At 45.3% G+C, this 27,699-nt stretch overlaps 1 protein-coding gene across 1 annotated transcript; it reads left to right on the top strand.

The window, feature by feature from the left end:
- Positions 1 to 2,926: 2,926 nt before the first annotated feature.
- Positions 2,927 to 24,319, top strand: LOC140193137 (uncharacterized). Its single transcript, XM_072250548.1, has 2 exons — positions 2,927 to 3,387; positions 14,929 to 24,319. Exon 2 carries the CDS (start codon positions 15,628 to 15,630, stop codon positions 17,059 to 17,061), a length of 1,434 nt encoding a protein of 477 aa, XP_072106649.1. The 5' UTR covers positions 2,927 to 3,387; positions 14,929 to 15,627; the 3' UTR covers positions 17,062 to 24,319.
- Positions 24,320 to 27,699: the final 3,380 nt, after the last annotated feature.

Genomic DNA, 27,699 nt, shown 5'->3' with positions numbered 1-27,699 from the left:
TGAACCCCAAATCTGAAATGTTCATTGATAGATCACGGGAGTAGGCAACCTGTCCCTGGGGTCTGTGTGAAAGGATGAGCTTTGCACGTCTCCTTTAAATGTTCCCTTTCTCACCTTAAACCTTACACCCTCTTGCATTTGACGTTTCTACCCTGCAGAAAAAGACTCGATCATCCCTATCTACGGCTCCCTTGATTTCAGAAACTTCCATCAGGGTGCCCTTCCACCTCTGAGGTTGCAGACAAAACAGTCTGAGATGGTCCAGCCTCCCCTTATATCTCATGTACTCCAGTCCAGTTAACTCATTCATCATCCTCCTCTCCACTCTCTCCAAAGCCCCCACGTCCTTCCTGTAGTGCAGCGACTCGATCTCCACACAATACTCCAATCGGGGCCAACCCTAAAGCTGCAGTGGGACCCCAGCTTTTATCCCTGATGCCCAGCTGAAGAAGACAAGAACACCGTACTTTATCAGGTTACCCGTTTGTGTTGCCGTTTTCACCCCACAATCCTTCTGTACATCATTGCTACTAAGGATCCTGGCCTTTTCTGTACATTCCTCTTGTATTTAGAGTCACAGAAACAGGCCCTTTGGCCAATCTAGTCTCTGCCAAACTATAATCCTGCTGAGTCCAATCAACCCACACCACGACCACAGCCCTTCATCTCCCTCCCTTCCATATACCTATCCAAATTTCTCTTAAATGTTGAAATCAAACCTGCATCCACCACATCCATTGGCAGCCCCTTCCACACTCACACTACCCTCTGAGTGAAGAAGCTCCCCCTCAGGTTTCCCTTAATTATTTCACCTTTCACCCTTAACCTCTAGTTCTAGTCTCTCCTACTCCCAGTGGAAAAGCTTGCTTGTGTTTAGCTATCTAAATCGATCATAATTTTGTAATCAAATCTCCCCTCGTGTTCCTGCGCTCCAGGGAGTGAAGTCCTCATCTATTCAACCATTTCTCATAACTCAGGCACTCAAGCTCCAGCAATGTCCTTGTAAAATTTCTCTGTACTTTTTCAGTCTTATGATACCTTTCCTGAAGGTAGATGACCAGAAGTACACATAATATCCTGATTAGACCTCACCTTTATCTTGTACAACTTCAAAATAACACAGCAACTTCTGTACTCCATACAAGAAACTCTGGAAATCCAAAGCAACACACACAAAATGCTGGAGGAACTCAGCAGGTCGGGGAGTATCGATGGCAGGGGTTCCCAGTCTGGGTTCTGCAGACCCCCTTGGTTAATGGTAGGGCCTATGGCATAAAAAAGGTCGTGAATCACTGATCTATAGAAATGAACAAATAGTTTATGCTTCTGGCCAAAACCCTTCGTTTCCATTGATGGTCTCTGACCTGCTGAGTTCCTCCAGCATTTCCTGTACTTAATACTTTGATTTATGAAAGCTAATGTGCAAAATCTGTTTTTACCACCCTGTATACCAGGGATGCCACTTTCAAGGAATTATAGATCTATATTCCTGATCCCTCTGTTCTGCTGTACTCCTCAGTCGCCTACCCTGGTTTGTCCTCCCAAAGTACAACAGCCCATAGTTCTCTGCATTAATTTCCATCTGCCATTTTTACAGCCAGTTTGGATCCTGCTGTCTGCTTTTTGATAGCCTTCCTCACTACCCACTAAGTCCCCCCCCCCAATCCTGGTGTCATCCATAAATGACAGACAAATTATCTGACTTCCTAAATTACATCATGTCACAGTTGCCAGGATTAAACTCTACCTGCTGTTTTTCCAGCTAGATTTGAAACTGATCTATATTATGATAAAATTGATACTTTACCCAAGCAAGGGCTGTCGAGCCTGTGCTTGATATTACAATGACTCCTGCTATCGGGACCCTAAGCACCTGTGGAGCAGCTACTGTGTCATCAGTGCACTTGTTACCCTCTTCTCTCACTCAACATGACCAGAATTTTCGGTGACAAGCTGAACCTCCTTAAAGTGAAGAAATCAAGGTCACTGGACATCTTCCTTCTGTTTATGATACATGAATGTGCTCGGCCCAAGTCCGTGGTTAACTGCAGAAAATCAAAAACAGAAAAGGCTGGAAACTGCAAATGGGACAGAGAAGATGGCAGATACCCTCCACTTTCTGAGCTTTGTGTAGATATTGCCCATCAACTAAATCTTCAACAATAGTTTACAGTTGTACAGCAGAGAGTACCCAGACTGATTTCATCATGGCCTGGTATGGAAATACCAATGCCCAGGAACGGAAAGAAAGAGGAGGTTACCACCCAGTCCATCACAATTGAAGCCCTTCCACCCATCGAGCAAAAAGAAGCTTCTATCATCGAGGACCCCACCATCCAGGCCATGTTCTCTTCTCACTGCTACGATCTGGAAGTGGGCACAGGAGCCTTTGCCCCACACCACCATGTCAGGAACAGTTATTACCTTCAACCATCAGGCTCCTGAACCATTGATGATAACTTCACTCATCTCAACTCTGAACTGATTCCATAATCTTCAAACTCCTTTTTAAGGGCTCTACAACTCAATTTCTCAGTATTATTATTTTTTATTTGCACAATTTGTTCTTCTTTTGCAGATTTGTCAGTTTTTGTTTATCTGGAATTTTTCATAACCCCTCCCCCAGGACCCCCACCATCTAGGCCATGCTGTCTTTTTCACACCACATCAGGACCAGCAGACTCCAAAACAGTTACTTACCCCGCAGTAAGGCTGATCAACACCTCCACACACTAACCCACCCCTCCACGCTCCCAATCACCACAACTTCATAAACTCCTGTTAGAGTCACCTCATGTACAGACACCCCTGTGCCCAGCGTCACTTCAGAGACATACTATGTTCATGATATCTTAGTACCTGATGTATTTATATTTATTCTGTTTTCTCGTGATTCTAGTCTTTATCTTTCTTGCGCTGCATCAGATCGGGAGTGACAATTATTTCGTTCTCCTTTACACCAGTGCACTGAAAGTGACATTAAACAGTGAATTTACTTTGATTTGGAGATACAACAGGGTGAGTCAGTTTCTGCAGAGATGCCGACACTGAAACCACCAGGTCGATACTCCCTCGGGTAAAAATGACCCATCGCCGCTGCCTGGTCCTCGGATCGGCGCCCGTGCTCCCGCTCTCCGGGCCAGGCCAGCTGGAGGCTCCCGAGGCCTGGAGGTGGGAGAGAGGAGCCGGGGGGGAGGAGGAGGCAGCGGTCACCGCGGGCGCCACCACCGCCAGTTCCCAGGCCGCGCAGGCGCACCGAACACGGGCGGTGCTGCGGCGGAGTGAGAAGCCCTGAGGAGACGAGCGCTGCTTGTGAGGTAAATCGACGCCGAGGCTGGGCCTGGGCCTGGGCCTGGTCCTCCCCTCACCGGCCCCGGCTGGGGAAAGGTCAGTGCCAGCTCCAGAAACACCGCAGGCCGCCGTAGACAAACAGCCGCGGTCACTCGCCATCCCAGCTCTCTCTCCCCGATCCTCCCACTCCCCACTCTCTGCTCCTCTCCTTCCCTGCCCGTCCTCATCGATCCTGTCGGCGCCGACTCCTCTGTCAAACCCGGTTTCCCTTGAATAAACACAGGAGATTCTGCAGATGCTGGAATTCCAGAGAAGCACACAAAATAATGGATCGTAATAATGGTGCATTAGGTCGTTTTCCAGTCAGTGGATTCGCCGTAGAACTGGAAATTATTTATATTAGATCGATCGATATAGGCTCTCTTTTGCAGTAAATATACATAAGTAGTGTAAAAGAAAGCAAAAATAAGGTACTTTTTTCATGGGTTCATTGTCCGTTCACAGACATCCCACCCTGCAAAAACTCATTTCAGGGAGGTAGCACCACCACCCCTGCCCCCTGTATACAGGGCATTTGATTATGAAAGAACGCAACAATTTATTTGATCACATATTGAAACTATTTACACACACACACACACACACACACACACATATATTCCTTGTTGAGTATTTTGTTGGAAGTCTCAATGCTAATAGCTAAATGCTAATGCCAATAGCGCTTCTATTTCTTTTGCAAACTTTCCTTGTACTGTGATGTGGCTTGCTTGGCAGATTTGAGCATTTTGCCGTAAGTCTCAACAGTCTGTGTCAATGAATTTGTTAATTTTGCAAGACATCAGATTCACAAGATTCAAAATTATATTATCGTAGAGTCGTTTTTTTTTATTCTATTACAACTTTAATCAAGTCCACAGGGAGTTTGGCCTCATCACGTAGGGCATCAATAGCGCAGCTCCTTAGCAGCCAGCCAGCTAGTTTAAATAACATTAGCTATGCTAATGAACGAATGACACATGTTAAACTCACCTCAACATGTATTTTACAATCTTAACCCACCATGGGCAATAGAAAAGTCACTGTTGCAAGCAGTGCAGCGAGCAACACTGTCCTTATTTTTGACCCCTATTAGGCAGGGGTACATTTTAGTGTAGTCTGGGGTGAAGTACGTTTTATATTTTCTTTTTTTGGAACACTCTGCCATGGTGCTACAGGACCCTAAACTGAACTGATGGACAATGAAAGAGAGAGAGAGGTCGTCTGTAAAGCCTGCCCACAGAGAAAACTGATAGGTCTACTTAACACAAGGAGAGACCAATCAGGATTCACTCATTCTTTTTATCTCCCTCTCCCCCTCCCCCTCCCTCCCTCCTCCCGCTCGCTCGCTCTCAAAAAAATCGATTTCCGGGATATTGTATATAATTTGCGGGCGTCAGGGAGCCGCTATCAATATGTGGGGGGGACAGTCCCGGAACTTCTGGGAGAGGTGGAATGTCTGCTGTACCTCCTCCTCAAGGAAAAGAGGGCAGGTCCTTGGGGGGGGATGTGTCACCTTTCTGAGGTATCACATTTTGAGGATGTCCTTGATGCTGAGGAGGCAAGAGCCCATGATGCAGCTGGCTGAGTTTGTGACTTTCTGTAGTTTTTTCCGATCCTGTGCAGTGGCCCCTTCATGCCAGACAGTGATGCAACCAGTTAAAATGCTGTCCACAGGACATCTGTAGAGATGTATGCAAATCTTTGGTGACATACCAAATCTCCTCAAACTCCTAATGAAATATAGCCACTATCATGCCTTGTTTATAATTGTACCAAACAACAGGAATTCTGCAGATGCTGGAAATTCAAGCAACACACATCAAAGTTGCTGGTGAACGCAGCAGGCCAGGCAGCATCTCTAGGAAGAGGTGCAGTCGACGTTTCAGGCTGAGATCCTTCACCAGGACTAACTGAAGGAAGAGTGAGTAAGGGATTTGAAAGTTGGAGGGGGAGGGGGAGATCCAAAATGATAGGAGAAGACAGGAGGGGGAGGGATGGAGCCAAGAGCTGGACAGGTGATAGGCAAAGGGGATACGAGAGGATCATGGGACAGGAGGTCCGGGGAGAAAGAAAAGGGGGGGGACCCAGAGGATGGGCAAGGGGTATATTCAGAGGGACAGAGGGAGAAAAAGGAGAGAGAGAAAGAAAGAATGTATGTATAAAAATAAGTAACAGATGGGGTACGAGGGGGAGGTGGGGCATTAGCGGAAGTTAGAGAAGTCGATGTTCGTGGCATCAGGGTGGAGGCTACCCAGACGGAATATAAGGTGTTGTTCCTCCAACCTGAGTGTGGCTTCATCTTTACAGTAGAGGAGGCCGTGGATAGACATGTCAGAATGGGAATGGGATGTGGAATTAAAATGTGTGGCCACTGGGAGATCCTGCTTTCTCTGGCGGACAGAGCGTAGATGTTCAGCAAAGCGGTCTCCCAGTCTGCGTTGGGTCTCGCCAATATATAAAAGGCCACGTCGGGAGCACCGGACGCAGTATATCACCCCAGCCGACTCACAGGTGAAGTGTTGCCTCACCTGGAAGGACTGTTTGGGGCCCTGAGTGGTGGTAAGGGAGGAAGTGTAAGGGCATGTGTAGCACTTGTTCCGCTTACATGGATAAGTGCCAGGAGGGAGATCAGTGGGGAGGGATGGGGGGGACGAATGGACAAAGGAGTTGCATAGGGAGTGATCCCTGCGGAATGCAGAGAGAGGGGGGGAGGGAAAGATGTGCTCCCCTTTCTAGATCTTTTTGTCTCTGTCTCTGGAGACAGATTATCCACTGATGTCTACTATAAGCCTACTGACTCTCACAGCTATCTGGACTATTCCTCTTCTCACCCTGTCTCTTGCAAAAACGCCACCCCCTTCTCGCAATTCCTCCGTCTCCGCCGCATCTGCTCTCAGGATGAGGCTTTTCATTCTAGGACGAGGGAGATGTCTTCCTTTTTTAAAGAGAGGGGCTTCCTTTCCTCCACTATCAACTCTGCTCTTAAACACATCTCCCCCATTTCACGTACATCTGCTCTCACCCCATCCTCCCGCCACCCCACTAGGAATAGAGTTCCCCTGGTCCTCACCTACCACCCCACCAGCCTCCGGGTCCAACATATTATTCTCCGTAACTTCCACCACCTCCAATGGGATCCCACCACTAAGCACATCTTTCCCTCCCCCCCTCTCTCTGCATTCCGCAGGGATCGCTCCCTACGCAACTCCCTTGTCCATTCGTCCCCCCCATCCCTCCCCACTGATCTCCCTCCTGGCACTTATCCGTGTAAGTGGAACAAGTGCTACACATGCCCTTATACTTCCTCCCTTACCACCATTCAGGGCCCCAAACAGTCCTTCCAGGTGAGGCAACACTTCACCTGTGAGTCGGCTGGGGTGATATACTGCGTCCGGTGCTCCCGATGTGGCCTTTTATATATTGGCGAGACCCAACGCAGACTGGGAGACCGCTTTGCTGAACATCTACGCTCTGTCCGCCAGAGAAAGCAGGATCTCCCAGTGGCCACACGTTTTAATTCCACATCCCATTCCCATTCTGACATGTCTATCCACGGCCTCCTCTACTGTAAAGATGAAGCCACACTCAGGTTGGAGGAACAACACCTTATATTCCGTCTGGGTAGCCTCCAACCTGATGGCATGAACATCGACTTCTCTAACTTCCGCTAATGCCCCACCTCCCCCTCATACCCCATCTGTTACTTATTTTTATACACACATTCTTTCTCTCACTCTCCTTTTTCTCCCTCTGTCCCTCTGAATGTACCCCTTGCCCATCCTCTGGGCCCCCCCCCCCCCGCCACTTGTCTTTCTTCCCGGACCTCCTGTTCCATGATCCTCTCGTATCCCTTTTGCCAATCACCTGTCCAGCTCTTGGCTCCATCCCTCCCCCTCCTGTCTTCTCCTATCATTTTGGATCTCCCCCTCCCCCTCCAACTTTCAAATCCCTTACTCACTCTTCCTTCAGTTAGTCCTGACGAAAGGTCTTGGCCTGAAACGTCGACTGCACCTCTTCCTAGAGATGCTGCCTGGCCTGCTGCGTTTACCAGCAACTTTGATGTGTGTTGTTATAATTGTACCAATATGCTGGGCCCAGCATGCAGTAGGTCTTCAGTGATGTTGACACCCAGGAACTTGAAACTGCTCACCCTTTCTACTGCTGATTCCTCGATGCGGACTGGTGTGAGTTCCCTCAACTCTCCAACCTGAAGTTCACTATCAACTTTTCTGTCTTACTGACATTGAGTGTAAGGTCGTTATTGTAATACCACTCAAACAGCTGATCTATCTTACTCCTGTACACCTCCTCACCACCATCTAAAATTCTGTCAACAATAGTTGTGTCATCGGCAAAAGTATAGCTGGAGCTTGAGCTAGCTGTGCCTAGCCACTCAGTCATGGGTGCAGAGGAGTAGAGCAGTGGGCTAAGCTCACATCATTGATTGTCAGCGAGGAGGAGATGTTATTTCCAATCTGCACAGACTGTTGTCCCCCGATCTGGAGGTTAAGGGTCCAGTTGTGGAGGGAGGTACATAGGTCCGTGCTTTGGAGCTTTAGATTACAACTAAGGGTATGATGGTGTTGAACGCTGAGCTGTAACAATAAGCAGCAGCCTGACTGAGGTAGTACTTTTGTCCAGGTGATCCAAGGATGGAAAGCCTGTCAGATTGCATCTGCTGTAGGTGTATGGTGGCAATAAGCAAATTGCTGTGGGTCCTGCTCCTTTCTTCAGCAGGAGTTGATTTCTGGCTATGACCAGTCTCTCAGAACACCTCATCACAGTAGATCCTCACATTCTTTTGTTTGTTCCTGCTGTCTGACTGCTCCCATTCACCTCTTGGCCAGATGACCTTGTCTACAGCTTGCAGGGTCCCTCTGTGTCACAGCAACTCACATAAAGAAAATTCACCCTGCAATGGAATTCAGAAATTCATCTCTGCCAAATATTTGAGACTCCATTAAAACTCACTTTATGGAATTAATGTAAAACAAAATTATTGATATCGGGTAGACAGTATCAAATTTCCATCCAATTAGAAATTAAAAACATGAATAGACCAAAAAGTAACTAAACTACAAATTGTTTAACTCCAATCAATGTCTCTGCTGATGGACTTTACATGGACCCCAGCAATGGAACAACGTTACATATGCACCGGCATCCATTCAAAGTTCAAAGTAAAAGTATTATGAAAGTTCATTTGTGTCACCACATACAACCTCGAGATTCATTTTCTTGCAGGCATACCCAATAGATCCGTAATGGAATAAGCACCATAACAGGCTCAAAAGAGAGACCAAGTCACTTGGGCATTGAACCAGTGTGCAGAAAACAAGAAACCGGCAGATGCAAATGGAAATAAATAATAATAATAATAATAATAATAATTAAATAATTAAGCAATAAGTTTTGGGAACATGCAAACAAGAGTCCTTGAAACTGAGTCCATAGGTTGTGGGAACATTTCAATGAGTGAAGTTATCCCCTTTGGTTCAAGAGCTTGCTGGTGTGGGCCTTGAGGCTGCTGTGCCTTCTTCCTGATGGCAGATGAACTGGGTGGTATGAGACCCTGATGATGGGCGCTGCTTTCCTGCGACAAAGCTTAGCGTTGATGTGTTTACTGGTGGGGAGGGCTTTACCTGTGATAGAATGGACAGTTTCATTACATTTTGTTGGATTTTCTGTTCAAGGGCATTGGTGTTTCCATACCAGGCTGTGATGCAACCAGGCAATATACTCTCCACCACACATCTATAGGAGTTTGTCAAAGTTTTAGATGTCATGCCCAGTCTTGGGTTAAATAGGTGGGTTGCTGTGCAGCATGGCTGTTTGGGTCAGAAGGGCCGGTTCCAAGTTGTCTCTAAATAAATAAATAAATCTGGCCAACAGGTTTGACAACATAATAAACAGTAACGCACAAAAGCAGAATCTCTGTGAGAAGTAGTCAGGGCCCGCACCACCCAGCTACACTGATGTGACCAATTAACCTGCTAACCCGTACCTCCTTGGTATCGCACTGATGCATGATATTTGGGAGTGATTGTGACAGCACCATTGTAATGTGGATGTTTTTATTGGAATGCAGCTCCTCTAAAGCAGGGGTACACTGTATCGCCATGGTAACCTTGGTTTTACCCTGTCAGAGACACTTCCTCCCCCTACGGCTAAACAAGCTTCATTTGTCTTCTTTGTAGTTCTAATTAAGGATGAAACATCGATTCCGTTTCTCTTCCCACTGTGTGGCTGACCTGCCCATCAGCATTTTCTGTTTTTGTTTCTGATTTCCAACATCTGCAGATCTTAAAAAAGAATTAAATTAAACTTCTCCTGATCCTGTGGTTCTATGACAGTATGTTGGCTGATGGATTGTGTCAGTTGAACCAGGATAATTTACTTAATTGAGATACAGCACAGAATAGTCCCTTTTGGACCTTTGAGCCACGCCACCTAACTATCCATCAATTTAATTCTAGCATAATCATGAGACAATTTATAATGACCAATTAACTTACCAACCAGTGAGTCTTTGGACTGTGGGAGAAAACCGCAGCATCCGGAGAAAACCCAGACGATCACGGGGAGAATATACAAACTCCTTACAGACAGCGGTGGGAATTGAACTGTGAGATTGTGATTGAGCAAATCCTGGCTTCTCGCCTTACCAGTTACAGTTCAGGTATCTGTCCATCTCTGCACTAAAAGCTTTCAGTTCCCTGGGGTACAGAATTCCAAAATGTCACAACCTTCTGAGGAAAGCCCTGCCCCCTTCCTAAACGGACGACCACTTATTCTGAATCCATGCCTCAAACATCCCCTCATCATCCACCCCTTTAACTACCCTGGGAATGTTTCAGTCAGATCCCCTCTCCTTCTTCATTTCAGTGTGATAAGATCAAGCTGATTATATGTCAACTCTGTTGTCCCAAATATCGACCTTGTGAACCTTCTTTAACAACACAAATGCTTTCTTTAAATACTGTCGTTAAGCCCGTCCATGGTATTGACGATATATGCTCACCTACGTTCTATAACATACCATCTGAATGTTCCCGTCCTTTCCCATGCCTCTTGTAATAAAAACCAGCAATCTTCCTAATACTCTGATCCACTCTCTGAGCTCCTCCCCCCACACTGCAATGTTACACATACTGAGGTGCCGGGAAAAGCTTTTGCATTACCGTTCGTACAGATCAGTCATTACACAGTGTGTTGAGGCAGTACAAGGTGAAGCAATAAAGTACAGCAGCAACAGAGAAAACACAGAGCAGATAGACAGTAAGGTGCAAGGTCAAAAGGAAGTAGATAGTGAGGTCAAAAGTCTGTCGTTCTTATAGAACAGGCCATCTTAGATACACGCTGGCTACTTCATTAGGTCCTCATTAGAAAGAGATGACACAGGTTGGGAAGGTGTTGAATTGTTGTGAATGGAGCTAAGGAACTGCAAGGGTAAAAAGACCCCCAAATTTTGTGGTCTACAAATTACAACAGGAGATAGAAAATGCATGCAAAAAGGACAATATTACAATAATCATGGGGGACTTCAATATGCAGGTAGATTGGGAAAATCAGGCTGGTGCTGGATCCCAAGAGGGAAAATTTCTAGAATGCCTATGAGATGGCATCTTAGAGCAGCTTGTGGTTGAGCCCAGTAGGGGACTGGCAATTCTGGATTGGGTGTTGTGTAATGAACCAGAATTGATTAGCGAGCTTAAGGTAAAGGAACCCTTCGGAGAAAGTGGTCATAATCTGATCGAATTCACCCTGAAATTTGACAAGGAGAAGCTAAAGTCAAATATATCAGTATTACAGTGGAGTAAATGGAATTACAGAGGCAGGAGAGAGGAGATAACTAGAACTGATTGGTAAAGAACACTGGCAGGGATGATGGCAGAGCAGCAATGACTGGAATTTCTCGAGGCAATTTGCAAGGCACAGAATTTTTTCATTTCACAGTAGAAGAAGTATTCTGAAGGCAAGATGGCACCACCATGACCACTCAGAGAAGCTAAAGCCAATGTAAAAGCCAAAGTGATGGCATATAATAGAGCAGAAATTACTGGGAAGTAAGAGGCTTGGGAAGCTTTTAAAAACCAATAGAAGGCAACTAAAAGATCATGAAGAAGATAAAGATGGAATATAAAAGTAAGCTAGCCAATAATATTAAAGAGGATACCAAAAGCTTCTACAGATATATAAAATATAAAAAAGAGGTGAGAGTGGCTATCAGACTGCTGGAAAACGATGTTGGAGAGATAGTAATGGGAGACAACAAAATAGCAGATGAACTGAATAAGTATTTTGCATTGGTCTTCACTGTGGAATACACTAGCATGGTGAAAGTTCCAGGTATCAGTGGTCATTACTTGTGTGAAGTGACCATTACTAAGGAGAAGGTTCTTGGAAAACTGAAAGATCTCAAGGTAGATATGTTGTAAACGTAAATTTGCCGGATCAAATAACGACAGCACAAAAAGATCGTTACTTATCTTTCCACCCGTTTATTTCTTCGAGCTCAGCCGGTGAGTGAACTTGGTCCTGACATCAGGAGAGAAGAGTTCTCATCCCTCCAGTGATTCAACAAGTTCACTGCCTGATGCCAGAATTGTTAGATTCTCGTTAGAATTGTTAGATATAAGGCCACCGATACAAAAGAACAATCAGTTTGATAGACACTCCAACCACTTTAATTAAGGGTACGTCCACACTACGCTGGATAATTTTGAAAACAAAGCTTTTTCTCTTCGTTTTGCCCTCCCGTCCACACTGAGCCAGCGTTTTCAGCCCCTGAAAACGGAGATTTTCGAAAACACTGTCCAGAGTGAATAAATCTGAAAACGCTCAATATCCGGCGTAGTGTGTACGGGGTAACCGGAGAGATTTAAAAACGTTGTCATGATAACACAACAACAATGCTTTTTTCTGCTTCTGCTTGGTACTGCACAAGCACTGCCGTACTGCTGTTATAACGCACAGTCGGTGTGAACGCTGTGGGAGTTAAATTGTAAAGTGAGCTTTTTTGACTATTTAAAAACGCTGTCATGACGTGCCGGAACAGATGTTCGTTGTTTTAACAACGAAGTGAAGAAGTGAATAAGTATACTCACTTCGCCCTGTTTTCTGTCCTTGCTTGTATGAAGGTGGTTTACCTATTTATGCAAGTACTTCTCTGACAATAGATGTGTAACAGCCTAATGTAACATTGTATGGAAATACAAGATAACGCTGATGAAGACGTTTTATACATTTAACAGGGTGCTTTATTAATGCAACAGAGTTAGTCAGTTTTTCAATGTTCGTCGTCAGCTGGGTCATACTGTCCGTGAACTCCCTGTCGGTTGCCTCCATACGCTCCAGTATTTGTTTTTTTTAAGTTTTAAGTCCTCCTGCACGACAGCCTAGAGCAATTCCTTTAAAGTTTTTCTACTCTGTAACTGGACAAACTCGCACGAAGTATATCGTTTCCTCTTCACTGTTTTCTCTGTGTGTCCTGTGCATGCCCAGTAGGAGGAGATTCACCCAAATATCCGCCTAATGTGGACGGAGATATTTTGAAAAACACTTAGTGTGGACGCCTGTTGTTTTTACTCGAAACCGGCGTTTTCAAAATTATCCGGCGTAGTGTGGACGTAGCCTAAGAAAGGAATGTCCTGTCTAATTTCCATCAGGTACCGCCTTTTGTCAAAACCAAAAGGTGTGAAGAATCAGGAGATCTGTGTAAACTTTAACTCTTATCTTGCTCCAGAGAAGCAGCTGTGAGACATTATTCAAACATTGCAGTCACAGACATAGTCGGTACTTAACCCATTATTTACAGGAATCTGAGAATCCCCTAGTTCCCTTAAACTTTATCAATGTCACCTAGACCAGGCGGTCTATACCCCAGCGTTCTGAAAGAGGTGGCAGAAGAGATTGTGGAGGTATTAGTAATGATCTTTCAAGAATCACTAGACTCTGGAATGGTTCTGGAAGACTGGAAAATTGCAAATGTCACTCACTCTTCAAGAAGGGAGAGAGGCAGAAGAAACAAAATCATAGGCCAGTTTGTCTGACCTCAGTGGTTGAGAAGATGTTGGAGTCAATTGTTAAGGATGTGGTTTCAAAGTACTTGGAGGCACATGTTAAAATAGGCCGTAGTCAGCATGGTTTCCTCAAGGGAAAATCTTGCCTCACAAATCTGTTGGAATTCTTTGAAGAAACAACAAGCAGGATAGATAAAGGACAATTAGTTGATGTTGTGTACTTGGATTTTCAGAAGGATTTTGATAAGGTGCCACAAATGAGGCTGCTTAACAAGCTACGAGCCCATGGAATTACAGGAAAGATTCTAGCATTGATATAACAGTGGCTGACTGGCAGGAAGCAAAGGGTGCCAATAAAGGGAGCCTTTTCTGGTTGGCTGCCAGTGACTAATGGTGTTCCACAGGGGTCTGTTTTGGGACCAGTTCTTTTTATGTTATATGTCAATGATTTGGATGACAGAAATTGATGGCTTTGTTGCAAGGTTTGCAATTGATGCGAAGATAGGTGAAGATGAGGAAGTAGAGAGGCTACAGAAGGATTCAGACACATTTGCAGAATGGACAAAGAAATAGCAGATGGAATACAGTGCCAGGAAGTGTACGGTCATGCACTTTGGTAGAAGAAATGAAAGTGTAGATTATTTTCTAAATGGAGAGAAAAAGCAAACAATTGAGGTGCAAAGGGACTTGCAATCCTTGTGCAGGATTCCCTAAAGGTTAATTTGCAGGTTGAGTCTGTGGTGAGGAAGGCAAATGTGATGTTAACATTCATGTCAAGAGGACTGGAATATAAAAACAGGGATGTAATGTTGAGACTTCATAAAACACTGTTAGGCCTCACTTGGAGTATGGTGAGTAGTTTTGGGCCCCTCATCTTGGAAATGAAACCATTCTGAAACTGGGGAGGGTACAAAGGAGGTTCACACGTGATTCCAGGATTGAATGGCTTGTCAGATGAAGAGCGTTTGATGGCTCTGCCCCTGTGTTCACTAGAATTAAGAAGATTGAGGAGTGACCTAATTGAAACCTTTGGAATGATGAAAAGCCTGATGGAGTGGATGTGGAGAGGACGTTTCCAGTGGTGGACGAGTCCAAGACCAGAGGTCGGAGTCTCAGAATAAAGGAACATCCTTTTAGACCTCAGATGAGGAGGAATTTCTTTAGCCAGAGGGAGGTGAATCTGTTGAATTCTTTGCCATAGGCAGCTGTTGAGGCCAAGTCTTTATGTACATTTAAGGCAGAGCTTGATAGATTCATGAATGGTTAGGGCATGAAAAGATATGGGGGGAAGTCAGGAGCTGGGTGTTGAGAGGAAAATTGGATCAGCCGTGATGAAATGGCAAAGCAGACTAGATGGGCCAAATGGCCTAATTCTTCTCCTGTATCTTATGACTTCTAGACTTCATTTATGCTCAGCACTGGACTAGAACCCACCCACACCCACACCCACACCGTGCCCGTTCTTCTGATTCAGAGCTGAAGGTGGTACCAATTCAGTCACAGTTGACCAAAGAAACTCAAATTACTGATTATGCATTTTTTCCCTGGTGGTAATTTTTGTGAATTCCTTTTACAGGGTGTTGATGGGCTTGACCAGAACATGGCAATTCGATCACAGCAGGATCTGACAGTCACTCTGTGTATCGGCAGCTGAGAACCATGCGAGGGGAAATGCCTGCCTGCTATACCTCTGCTGGGAAGAGATTTCAATCCTCATTGCGACCGGCAAGACGGTGAGACTCGTACACAAGAAGGATTGTTCCAGATTCCTCACTGTCGAAGGAGATTTAAACACATCCAGAGAAGGGAGCACTGTAGAAAGAAACTAAACACACATTGTGTTTGCGATAGATTTTCACTGATCACCCGCCAGCTTGAACTCCTTCCCCTCAGCCCACCTTCCTATTCTGGCTCCTTCCCCCTTCCTTTCATGTCATGACAAAGGACCTCTTCCCAAAACGTCAACTGTTTACTGCTTTCCATAGATGTCACCTGACCTGTTCAGTTCCCCCAGCATTTTGTGTGTGTTGTGAGATTGTGATAATCGATCAGCCTGAGGTAAAATCAGGTGGATATTATAGAATGGAACTCTACAGATCGCTACAGCGCAGAAACATGCTCTCTGGCCCATCCAGTCCATAATGAAATTTACTTTCCGTCTCAGAGTGAGTGAACAGGTGTTCCCTCAAACAACTTGAGAAGTCAGAAACACAGTGCGCGTTGTTCATGGTTGGAAACAAAGGAATTTCCCATCCCAGCAGGAATCTTGTCTTTCATGCAGGGGAGACACTGTCACCTATTGTGTGTCTGGTCAGTGGGCTGCAGATGTAACCGTTGTTTAAAGCACTTGCTTGACACCAGTGACAGCATTCCATACGTGGGAAAAAACTTTAAGCATTCCGGTGTCCCGATAACGCACGAACAAAAACACACAGCTGAGATGCCTTTCACCTGCTCTGAGTGTGGAAAGGAATTGTCAAGAGCTTCTCAACTACGTATACATCAGCGAATTCACACCGGAGAGAGACCCTTTACCTGCTCAGAGTGTGGGAAGGGGTTCACGGAGTCAGCTAACCTGAAGAAGCACCAAAAAATTCACACAAGGGAGAGGCCATTTACCTGCTCCGAATGTGGGAAGGGATTCATTGAGTCCTCCAACCTGGTGACTCACCAGCGGGTGCACACCGGAGAGAAGCCCTTCACCTGCTCCGAGTGCGGGAAGGGATTCAGTCGGTCATCCCACCTCCTGAGGCACCAGCACATTCACACGGGGGACAGGCCGTTCACCTGCTCCGTCTGTGGGAAAGGGTTCACCCAGTCTACCTATCTGATGATGCACCAGCGAGTTCACACTGCTGACAGACCATTCATCTGCTCTGTCTGTGGGAAACCACTGGCTGATTCCTCTCAACTACTGATACACCAGCGAACCCACACAGCAGAGAAACCATTCATCTGCTCTGAGTGTGGAAAGGGATTTGCTCACTCGGCCAAACTGAGGAGACACCAAAGGGTCCACACAGGGGAGAGACCGTTCATCTGCTCCGAGTGCGGGAAGGGCTTCACTCAGTCATCCTCCCTGCGGACGCACCAGCGTATTCACACGGGGGAGAAGCCCTTCACATGTACTGAGTGTGGATTGGGATTCAGCACGTCATCCATCTTGGTAGCCCACCAGCGAGTTCACACTGGGGAGAGACCGTTCACCTGCCCCGACTGTGGTGTGGGATTCAGTCGGTCATCACACCTGCTGAGTCATCGGCGGATTCACACCGGGGAGAAGCCGTTCACCTGCTCCGACTGTGGGATGGGATTCAGTCGCTCCTCCAACCTGCTGAAACACCGGCGGGTCCACACTGGAGAGAGGCCATTCACCTGTGCAGAGTGCGGGAAGGGTTTTATCCAGTCATCCCACCTGCTCACGCACCAGCGGATTCACACCGGCGAGCGGCCGTTCACCTGCACCGAGTGTGGGAAGGGCTTCACCGAGTCCTCCAGCCTACTCACCCACCAGCGGGTCCACACCGGGGAGAGACCGTTCACCTGCTCCGAGTGCGGTAAAGGATTCACTCTCTCTTCTTACCTGCTGAAGCATCAGCGTGTTCACACCAGAGTGAGACCATTCACATGCTCCGATTGTGGGAAGGGATTCAAAGTCTTTTCCAAGCTGCAGGAACACCAGCAAGTCCACACGGGGAAGAAGGATTAATTGTGCCGTGTCTGGCATCACAGCTGCTGAAACGCCTGCGGAGTTTGGATTCTGCAGTCGCTGTTGCTGCTCATTCCCAGCACTGGACCATCGTTATTGTGGGTACTTGGAGATTATTTCTGCTGTTGTTATCAGTCTTTACAACTTGGCCTGAATTTAACATTCTGGATCTCAGCCAAATAAACATCCTCAATTTTATGCAAACTGGGCCAGATTGAGCTCGGTTTTCGTACCGTTTCTGATTGGGGCCTCTGCTGACCCTGCCTGTTGTGCTCCTGTCTCTATCAACTATCCCCTGTTCCAGGTCGTAACCACCCTCTCAGGATGTTATATACATTAAGCTGAACACTAATAACATATGTGTACAGGGAACTGTCCCAATTTATTGTGCTGTTAATACATAAATTTATAGCAAAACCCTACTGCACTGAATACAACATGTATTACACCTGCAATACCACAGTGTTTTATTTTACGCATCCGTTAGTCTCATGGGACCATAAATTTGCACCTTGGAAGGTTTCCGGGGTGCAGGTCTAGGCAAGATTGTATGCAAGACAGGCAATTGCCCATGCTACAAGTCTCCCCTCTCCACGGCACTGATGTTGTCCGAGGGAAGGGCATTAGGACCCATACAGTTTGGCACCACTGTCGTCGCAGAGCAATGTGTGGTTAAGTACCTTGCTCAAGGACACAACACGCTGCCTCAGCCAAGGCTCGAACCAGCGACCCTGAAATCACTAGACAAACGCCTTAACCACTTGGCCACGCACCAACTACAGTGTTACAGGCCTGGAAATGCCACTGGCCTGTTGGAATGACGTACTCATTACACCTCAACCATCAGTAGTCAGGAATTCACTCTCGCCAAGGTTCAAATCAAAAGCTCTCCACCACTCTTTCCTCATTTAAGTAAACCGATTAACCGGGCTCTGTCAACTCGCACGCGTTCCTCAATCAGACTCTGTTTACTGGCGCTCAGGGAGAACAGCCTGGGCCCTGTCACCACGCCGTTTTGAGGTTTGAACACAGATTGCCATTTTCAAACAGAATTGACAAACGGTTACAGATTCTGACCGTTCCTGGAAAACTGTGTGTTCAAATTCTTTATTCGCAAGATCAGTCATAGTTCACACTAAAAAGTACAAGCTAACAACTGATGGAACTTTGAAGTGAGTAAAGTGATTGTCCCCTGGTTCGGGTGCATGGCCTACCTCCTCTGTTCCATCCTTATCTTGTCTCCATATTTTTTATCTATTGAGATATTTAGAACAAACCCTCTGAGACATGTCACTCAGCCACCACCGATTTAACTGGAGTGTAATCATGGGACAGTTTAGAATGACCAGTTAACCTGTACGTCTTTGGACTGTGGGAGGAAACCAGAGCACCCGGAGGAAACCCACGTGGTCAAGTGGAGAACATACGAACTCCTTACAGACAGCAGTGGGAATTGAACCCAGGTTCCCAGAACTGTAAAGTGTTGAGCAAACCACTACACTACTGTGACGCCAAATGGCCCCAGTCCCCCTGCTGGGCAAAGGAGAACTATGCTTTTCCAAGGCCTTTCTTGCCTGGGCTGACTGCCCACGATCTGCGATAATCCTTGCCTGGACATTATGTCAACATTTACTTTGCTGCAGCTTCCACACAAAGAGTGTGGTTGCAATTAGGAAGGTATTTGGTAGGTTGCCAGGTGAAAAGGTCTGTATAAAATAGGTATTGAGGGTGATATATTGGCATGGATAGAGGATTGATTAACAGAACTCAAAAAGGTTGCAAATCTCTGAACACTGTATCCTTACATTCAAGATAAACCACTTGCCCAAACTTCCACTTCCTGTCATCACAGGCTCCCAGATATTTCTCACATCCACTGACAGCAACACAATCCAACTCTGCACAGAGTTATTGCTTCCGTAACTTATGAAAAAATAAGTATTTTATTCTGAAATGCCATATAAAGCAGTGGCCTTATATTGCAACCTGTTTTTAAACAAAATCTCTCAACTTCTGCATCCCCTTCTGGGTTTCAATCAGTAATGCCACATAATTGATGAGAGGCAAAGTGGCAAAGCTCGTGTAATGGCCTGGTCCACATCCTTACTGTTATGCTGCAGGTATTTCATTTCACAGCTCTTTAAGAGCTGTTTGTTCTGATTTCAGCCTGTTTGGGTTATTGTTGATGATAAGGGATGATGTGGAATGTGTGCCATCCAATTAGCGAGAGGTTTTCTTGGTGAGGTACAATAAGGTTGGGCTTGGGGTTTTTGTTCTAGAGGAGATGAAGAGAGAAGACACTGGGTAGAACTGGTCATAGCGTACGATCCGGTGGGAGACCCGTTTGTTGGAGATGGATTGTGAACGACGTTCGGAAGGTGGTGTGGGCGTTCACATTGACCGAGGGCCCAGCGTGTGAGTGACAGAGAAGTTCAAGATCAGCTCCAACTTCTGCACATTTGACTGTTTAGTTAAAATGGGCCCTTTTCTTTATATTATTCTTTACTAACCCTTCAGTTAAGAGTCATAAATATAATCCTTTAATCGTATGCAGTATACTATCTGTTATTCCGTGGCATTAATTTGTAACGGGGTAGCAAATGACACAACATCCACACAAACCGAGGTTTGGGGTGGGATCCAGTGCACCTCAATCTCACGAGGTTGTTTTCCCTAGACTTACACAGCTAAGGAAACCAAGGTGGTTTCACTAGTGTCTGTGTGACGGGGTAAAATGCACAACGCTTATTATCCAGGATATGTAATGAAGTGTCCATCACAATATTAAACTAGACAGGTTCATTTGTTTTCTCTGGGCGTAATTTAAAATGGGTTTTGTGGATTCAGACTGGCCCTCAATTGTCAGTGTGGGATTCAAATCTGTGAAATGAGCCCAAGAAAATAACTGGGATCCTGTCTAAAGATGCTCCAGAACTCAAAAAATCATTGAGTAACGTGACCAACACAGTCAAAGGCCTTAGAAAAACTAATAAAAATCACAGCCAAGATTTTCCAATTCCTTTTGGCCGTTCCAAAAGTGCAGAACAAGGCCAATTGGCCCATCTAGTCTGCTCCACAATTACTATCCCTCTCTACAACATTCTCCTACCTTCTCCCTGTAACATTTAATGTCTTTGCCAATCAAAAGCCTATCACCCGCTACTCTAAATGCACCCAATGACTTAGCAACCACAGTTGTCTGAGGCAATGAATTAAACAGTAATTGAGATTTGAAAATACCTGCACAGCATCTTTCCTAAAACCTGAAAACACAACCCAAATTCTGTTATGTTAGTAGGCCCAGGTATTTCTCCCTTATCTCCTTGGTAACCAAAGATGCACCAGAAAGTTGACGTCAGAGTAAATTCATTATCAACGAATGTACAGTGGCATGAAAAATTTTGGGCACCCCTGTCAAAATTTCTGTTACTGTGAATAGCTAAGCGAGTAAAAGATGACTTGATTTCCAAAAAGCATAAAGTTAAAGAGAACACATTTATTTAATATTTTAAGCAAGATTACTTTTTTATTTCCATCTTTTACAGTTTCAAAATAACAAAAAAGGAAAAGGGCCTGAAGCAAAAGTTTGGGCACCCTGCATGGCCAGTACTTAGTATCAGCCCCTTTGGCAAGTATCACAGCTTGTAAGTGCTTTTTGTAGCCAGCTAAGAGTCTTTCATTTCTTGTTTGGGGGATTTTCACCCATTCTTCCTTGCAAAAGGCTTCTAGTTCTATGAGATTCTTGGGCCGTCTTGCATGCACTGCTCTTTTGAGGTCTATCCACAGATTCTTGATGATGTTTAGGTCAGCAGACTATGAGGGCCATGGCGAAACCTTCAGCTTCCGCCTCTTGAGGTAGTCCATTGTGGATTTTGAGGTGTGTTAAGGTTCATTATCCTGTTGTAGAAGCCATCCTCTTTTCACCTTCAGCTTTTTTTTTTACAGACGGTGTGATGTTTGCTTCCAGAATTTACTGGTATTTAATTGAATTCATTCTTCCCTCTACCAGTAAATGTTCCCCGTGCCACTGGCTGCAACACAAGCCCAAAGCATGATCGATCCACCCCCGTGCTTAACAGTTGGAGAGGTGTTCTTTTCATGAAATTCTGCACCCTTTTTTCTCCAAATATACAGTACCTTTGCTCATTGTGGCCAAAAAGTTCTATTTTAACTTCATCAGTCCACAGGTTTCCAAAATCTATCAGGCTTGTTTAGATGTTCCTTTGCAAACTTCTGACACTGAATTTTGTGGTGAGGATGCAGGAAAGGTTTTCTTCTGATGACTCTTCCATGAAGGTCATATTTGTGCAGGTGTCGCTGTACAGTAGAACAGTGCACCACCACTGCAGAGTCTGCTAAATCTTCCTGAAGGTCTTTTGCATGCAAACAGGGGTTTTGATTTGCCTTTCGAGCAATCCTACAAGCAGTTCTCTCGGAAAGTTTTCTTGGTCTTTCAAACCTCAACTTGACCTCCACCGTTCCTGTTAACTGCCATTTCTTAATTACGTTATGAACTGAGGAAACAGCTACCTGAAAACACTTTGCCATCTTCTTATACTCTTCTCTTGCTTTGTGGGCATCACTTATTTTAATTTTCAGAGTGCTAGGCAGGTGCTTAGAGGAGCCCATGGTTGCTGATTGTTGGGACAAGGTTTGAGGAGTCAGGGTATTTATAAAGCCTTGAAATTTGCATCACCTGGCCTTTCCTAATGATGATTGTAAACAAGCCATAGCCCTAACAAGCTATTTAAGGTTTGAGAACTTGATAAAAGTTATCTGAGAACTCAAATCTCTTGGGGTGCCCAAACTTTTGCATGGTGCTCCTTTCCTTTTTTTCACTCTAAAATTGTACAAAACAAAAATAATACACTAATCTTGCTTAAAATGTTGAAAAGAATGTTTCATCTTTAACTTTATGTCTTTTGGAGATCAGTTCATCTTCGACTCACTGAACTATCCACAGTAACAGAAATTTCGACCAGGGGTGCCCAGACTTTTGCATGCCACTGTATATGTCTGCATGCAGTGTACTGTGGGGTTTATTTTCTTGCAGGCATTTACAGGAAAATAAAGAAATAGATGAGAACTGATGAAAACAAATTTCAAAAACCGAAGGACTGCGTATCTCCTACTCCGATGGTAGTAGTGAGCAGTGTTGCATGGCCTGGGTGGTGGGGGTCCTCAATGCTGGATGCTGCTTTCTTGTTACATTGCTCCTTGTAGATATACTCAATGATGAGGAGGGCTTTTCCTGTGAGTGACTGGGTTGTATCGACCACACTCTGTAGACTTTTCCATTCCTGGGAATTGGTGTTTCCATTCCAGGAGGTGATGGAACCAGTCAAGATGCTCTGTGCATCTATTGTATATGAGTTTGTCAAAATTTTGGATGACATGCCAAACCTATGCAAACTTCTCAGTGAAAAGGACTGAACTTTGTGTGTTTTGTCACTAAAAAACATTGTGTATAATGTTCATCAGTGTATGGCAGTTCATGTCTGTCAGCCAAACCCTTCAACTGCAAAAGCTAAACCTTCCCTGCTCCTATTGCAATCTCTGACTTTGCAAATATTGCCCTTGTCCATCTTATGTTTTGCAAGTACCTCTTGTATCTTAAATCAATTTTTTATCTCTCAATCCAACCATTAGTTTAACAACCAACACACACAAAAAATGCTGATGGAATGCAGCAGACCAGGCAGCATCTATAGGAAGAGGTACAATCGACGTTTTGGCCCGAAATATCGGCTGTACCTCTTCCTATAGATGCTGCCTGGCCCGCTGCGTTCCACCAGCATTTTTTGTGTGTGTAAAACGCTGACTGTACCTCTTCCTATAGATGGTTCCCTAATCTGAGGAAAGATATTCTTGCCATAGAGGGAGTACAAAGAAGGTTCACCAGATTCCTGGGATGGCAGGACTTTCATATGGTGAAAGACTGGATCGACTAGGCTTATACTCTCTGGAATTTAGAAGATTGAGGGGGGGATCTTATTGAAACGTATAAAATTCTAAAGGGATTGGACAGGCTAGATGCAGGAAAATTGTTCCCGATGTTGGGGAAGTCCAGAACGAGGGGTCACAGTTTGAGGATAAAGGGGAAGCCTTTTAGGACCGAGATTAGGAAAAACTTCTTCACACAGAGAGTGGTGAATCTGTGGAATTCTCTGCCACAGGAAACAGTTGAGGCCAGTTCACTGGCTATATTTAAGAGGGCGTTAGATATGGTCCTTGTGGCTAAAGGGATCAGGGGGTATGGAGAGAAGGCCAGTACAGGGTTCTGAGTTGGATGATCAGCCATGATTATACTGAATGGCGGTGCAGGCTCGAAGGGCCGAATGGCCTACTCCACCTATTTTCTATGTTTCTATGCTGCCTGGCCTGCTGCGTTCCACCAGCATTTTGTGTGTGTGTGTAAAACGTCGACTGTACCTCTTCCTATAGATGCTGCCTGGCCTGCTGCATTCCACCAGCATTTTTTGTGTGTTGCTTGAAATTCCAGCATCTGCAGATTTCCTCGTGTCTGCGTTATTAATTTAACAATCTTTGCCCTGTTTACAGCAGTCACATCTCCTTGATAATTTTGAAATGGACAAAGGCTATCTGTAGATTGAACTTGTGTAAGACATTGGTGGGGCATAATTTGGAGTGTTGTGTGTGACACAGACAGCTATGGAGGCCAAGTCACTGGGTATATTTATGGCAGAGATTGACAGGTTCTTGATTCGTAACAACGTCGAGTTATGGGGAGAAGTCAGGAGAATGGTGTTGAGAGTGATAACAGATAAGCAAGGATCAAATGCTGGAGCAATCTCGTTGGGCCGAATGACTTAATTCTGCTGCTACATCTTACAGTGAAATGGTATTCTCAGATCCCTCTGTTCTACCACACTGTCTGGTGCCCTACCATTCACTGTGTAAGTCCTACCATAGTTTGTCCTCCCGGAGAACAACACCTCACATTTGTCTGCATTAAATTCCATCTACCAATTTTCAGTCCATTTTCCCAACTGCTCTCGACCCCGTTGAAAGCTTTCCTCGCTGTCTACTAGACCCCCGATCTGGGCATCATCACAAATTTGCTGATCAGGCATGATATTATTGAAAGGTGGAGCAGGCACCAATTGCCACCTTGCCTCTATTTCCTTGTTACAGTGTTATGTCAGAATCCCCTGTAAATGCAGGTGAATGTAAATTGTTGCCGTAACTGAAATGGTTTTTGTTAAAAGTACAAGTTATTTGATTAACTTTATTTCTTAAGTGAATTAAAAATCATATTAAATTGTTGCTTTCAGCTGCTACCTCTTTGGCTGATACAAAAGTTTGAAAAGGAAAGAGGAGGGGGAGGGGGTAGAGGGAGGGAGGGATGAGGGAGAGAGGGAGAGAGAGAGAGAGAAATAAATGCAAAACAGCAAATTTTATATAACACACAAAAAGCTGGATGAACTCTGCAGGTCGGGCAGCATCCATGAAAATGAACCGTTTGTCGTTTTGGGCTGGGACCCTTCCTCAGGATTGGAAAGAAGGGGAAGGACACCAGAATAAAAAGGTGGAGAGGGGGAGGGGAAGGAATAGGTGAGGACAGGTGGGCGGGAAAGGTAAAGAGCTGGAGAGGAAGAACTCTGATAGGAGAGGAGAGTGGACCTGACGAGGAAGACCAGATGAGAAGACAAAAGAAGCCAGAGAGTAGAAGAGGAGGAAAGGGGAAGGGTTTTTTTTTTACTGAAGGAGAAATCAATATTCATCGCACCAGGTTGGAGGCTACCCAGAAGGAATATAAGGCATTGCTCCACCACCCAGAGAGTGGCACCATTCTGCCACGAGAGGCCGTGAACTGACATGTTGGAATTTTTTATAATCCAAGTCAGCGATTACAATTGATTTAGAATAATGGGGATGAGGGTGCGGAATGTCTCAATGACACCTATCGAATATTGAAAGACCTTCACAGAGTGGACATTGAAAGATGTTTTGAATAAGAAGGGAGTCTAGGACCAGAGGACAAGGACTCAGAATACAAGGATATACCTTTTAACACAGATGAGAAGAAATTTACAGTATTTAGCCAGAGGATGGGGAATCTGTGGAATTCATTGCCACGGACGCTGTGGAGGCCAAGACACTGGTATATTTAAAGCAGAGGTTGATTTATGAGGTCAAAGGTTATTGGAAGAAGGCAGGAGAATGACTTTGAGAGGGATAATAAATCAGTCATGATGGAATGGAAAGCAGGCTTGACGGCCTAATTCTGCTCCTATGTCATACGATTCCCTTCTCCACCCCACCGTACCACACATGCACACACCCACACCATGGGGTAAATTTCCTTCCATGTTTAATCCCATCCCTCTCTAGCTCTGACAGTCAATGGACAGGAATGAGATGGGCCCTCACTCCGCTCTCAGACCACATTCCAATCATGTTTCCCCCTGCTTGAGGACCCTGTGGTGCAGTAACCCCGAGCCCTTGAGAAGTCAGTTTCCTTTATTGTTCAATGTTGAAAAGAGCTGGGGAGAGGAACAGTTTAAAATCTCACAGGGCCCAGAGACCCAGGAAATGGGGAATATCTGGGACCAATGGCTTTGATGCCCTGAACCCAGGAAAACCACCACCCTCTTTCACCCTAACCAGTCCCCATGGCTTACTGCTTTGTGTTTTTAAAATTAATCCTTTGAACCCCAAATCTGAAATGTTCATTGATAGATCACGGGAGTAGGCAACCTGTCCCTGGGGTCTGTGTGAGAGGATGAGCTTTGCACGTCTCCTTTAAATGTTCCCTTTCTCACCTTAAACCTTACACCCTCTTGCATTTGACGTTTCTACCCTGCAGAAAAAGACTCGATCATCCCTATCTACGGCTCTCTTGATATCAGAAACTTCCATCAGGGTGCCCTTCCACCTCTGAGGTTGCAGACAAAACAGTCTGAGATGGTCCAGCCTCCCCTTATATCTCATGTACTCCAGTCCAGTTAACTCATTCATCATCCTCCTCTCCACTCTCTCCAAAGCCCCCACGTCCTTCCTGTAGTGCAGCGACTCGATCTCCCCACAATACTCCAATCGGGGCCAACCCTAAAGCTGCAGTGGGACCCCAGCTTTTATCCCTGATGCCCAGCTGAAGAAGACAAGTACACCGTACTTCATCAGGTTACCCGTTTGTGTTGCCGTTTTCACCCCACAATCCCTCTGTACATCATTGCTACTAAGGATCCTGGCCTTTTCTGCACATTCCTCTTGTATTTAGAGTCACAAACAGGCCCTTTGGTCCATCTAGTCTCTGCCAAACTATAATCCTGCCGAGTCCAATCATCTCATACGTGGACCACAGCCCTTCCTCATCCAGACTGATCGCATCATGGCCTGGTATGGAAACACCAATGCCCAGGAACGGAAAGAAAGACGCAAACAGGAGGAATTCTGCGGATGCTGGAAATTCAAGCAACACACATCAAAGTCGCTGGTGAACGCAGCAGGCCAGGCAGCATCTCTAGGAAGAGGTACAGTCAACGTTTCGGGCCGACACACTTCATCCTGACGAAGGGTCTTGGCCTGAAACATCGACTGTACCTCTTCCTAGAGATGCTGCCTGGCCTGCTGCGTTCACCAGCAACTTTGATGTGTGTTAACAGAAAGAAAGAGGAGGCTACCACCCAGTCCATCACACGTGAAGCCCTTCCACCCATCGAGCAAAAAGAACCTTCTATCATCGAGGACCCCACCATCCAGGCCATGCTCTCTTCTCACTGCTACAATCTGGAAGTGGGTACAGGAGCCTTTGCCCCACACCACCATGTCAGGAACAGTTATTACCTTTAACCATCAGGCTCCTGAACCATTGTTAACTTCACTCATCTCAACTCTGACCTGATTCCATAATCTTCAAACTCCTTTTCAGGGGCTCGACAACTCACGTCTCAGTGTTATTATTATTTATTTGCACAATCTGTTCTTTTGCAGATTATTTGTCAGTCTTTGTTTATGTAGTTTAAAATAAATTTTATTGTATTTCATTATTTTCTTGTAAATATCTCAAGACCCTAACTGCACGGTACGGAAGCTGCACTGCGGCGGATAGGAAAGCTCTACAACGGGAAGTCAGAACTGCCCAATCCATCGCTGGCTCCAGCCGACCCACCAACAAGGGCAGGTACTCAGAAATGTGCAGTAACATCATGAAGGATCCCACCCACCCTGCTCATGGACTGTTGGACCCACTCCCACCAGTGAGGATGCTACACACCAGCAATACCAGACTCCAAAACAGTTACTTACCCCGCAGTAAGGCTGATCAACACCTCCACACACTAACCCACCCCTCCACGCTCCCAATCACCACAACTTCATAAACTCCTGTGAGTCACCTCATGTACAGACACCCCTGTGCCCAGCGTCACTTTAGAGACATACTATGTTCACGATATCTTAGAACCTGATGTACAAACCCCATTTCCAGAAAAGTTGGGATATTTTCCAAAATGCAATAAAAACAAAAATCTGTGATATGTTAATTCACGTGAACCTTTATATAATTGACAAAAGTACAAAGAAAAGATTTTCAATAGTTTTACTGACCAACTTAATTCTATTTTGTAAACATACACAAATTTAGAATTTGATGGCTGCAACACACTCAACAAA

Source organism: Mobula birostris, unplaced genomic scaffold (assembly GCF_030028105.1).
Source record: "Mobula birostris isolate sMobBir1 unplaced genomic scaffold, sMobBir1.hap1 scaffold_396, whole genome shotgun sequence".
NCBI classification, from domain to species: Eukaryota; Metazoa; Chordata; class Chondrichthyes; order Myliobatiformes; family Myliobatidae; genus Mobula; species Mobula birostris.
This window is presented reverse-complemented; position numbering and strand designations above follow the sequence as displayed.

Coding starts and splice junctions, on each gene's coding strand:
- LOC140193137 (XM_072250548.1), top strand. CDS start 15,628: ATGCAGGGGAGACACTGTCACCTATTGTGTGTCTGGTCAGTGGGCTGC.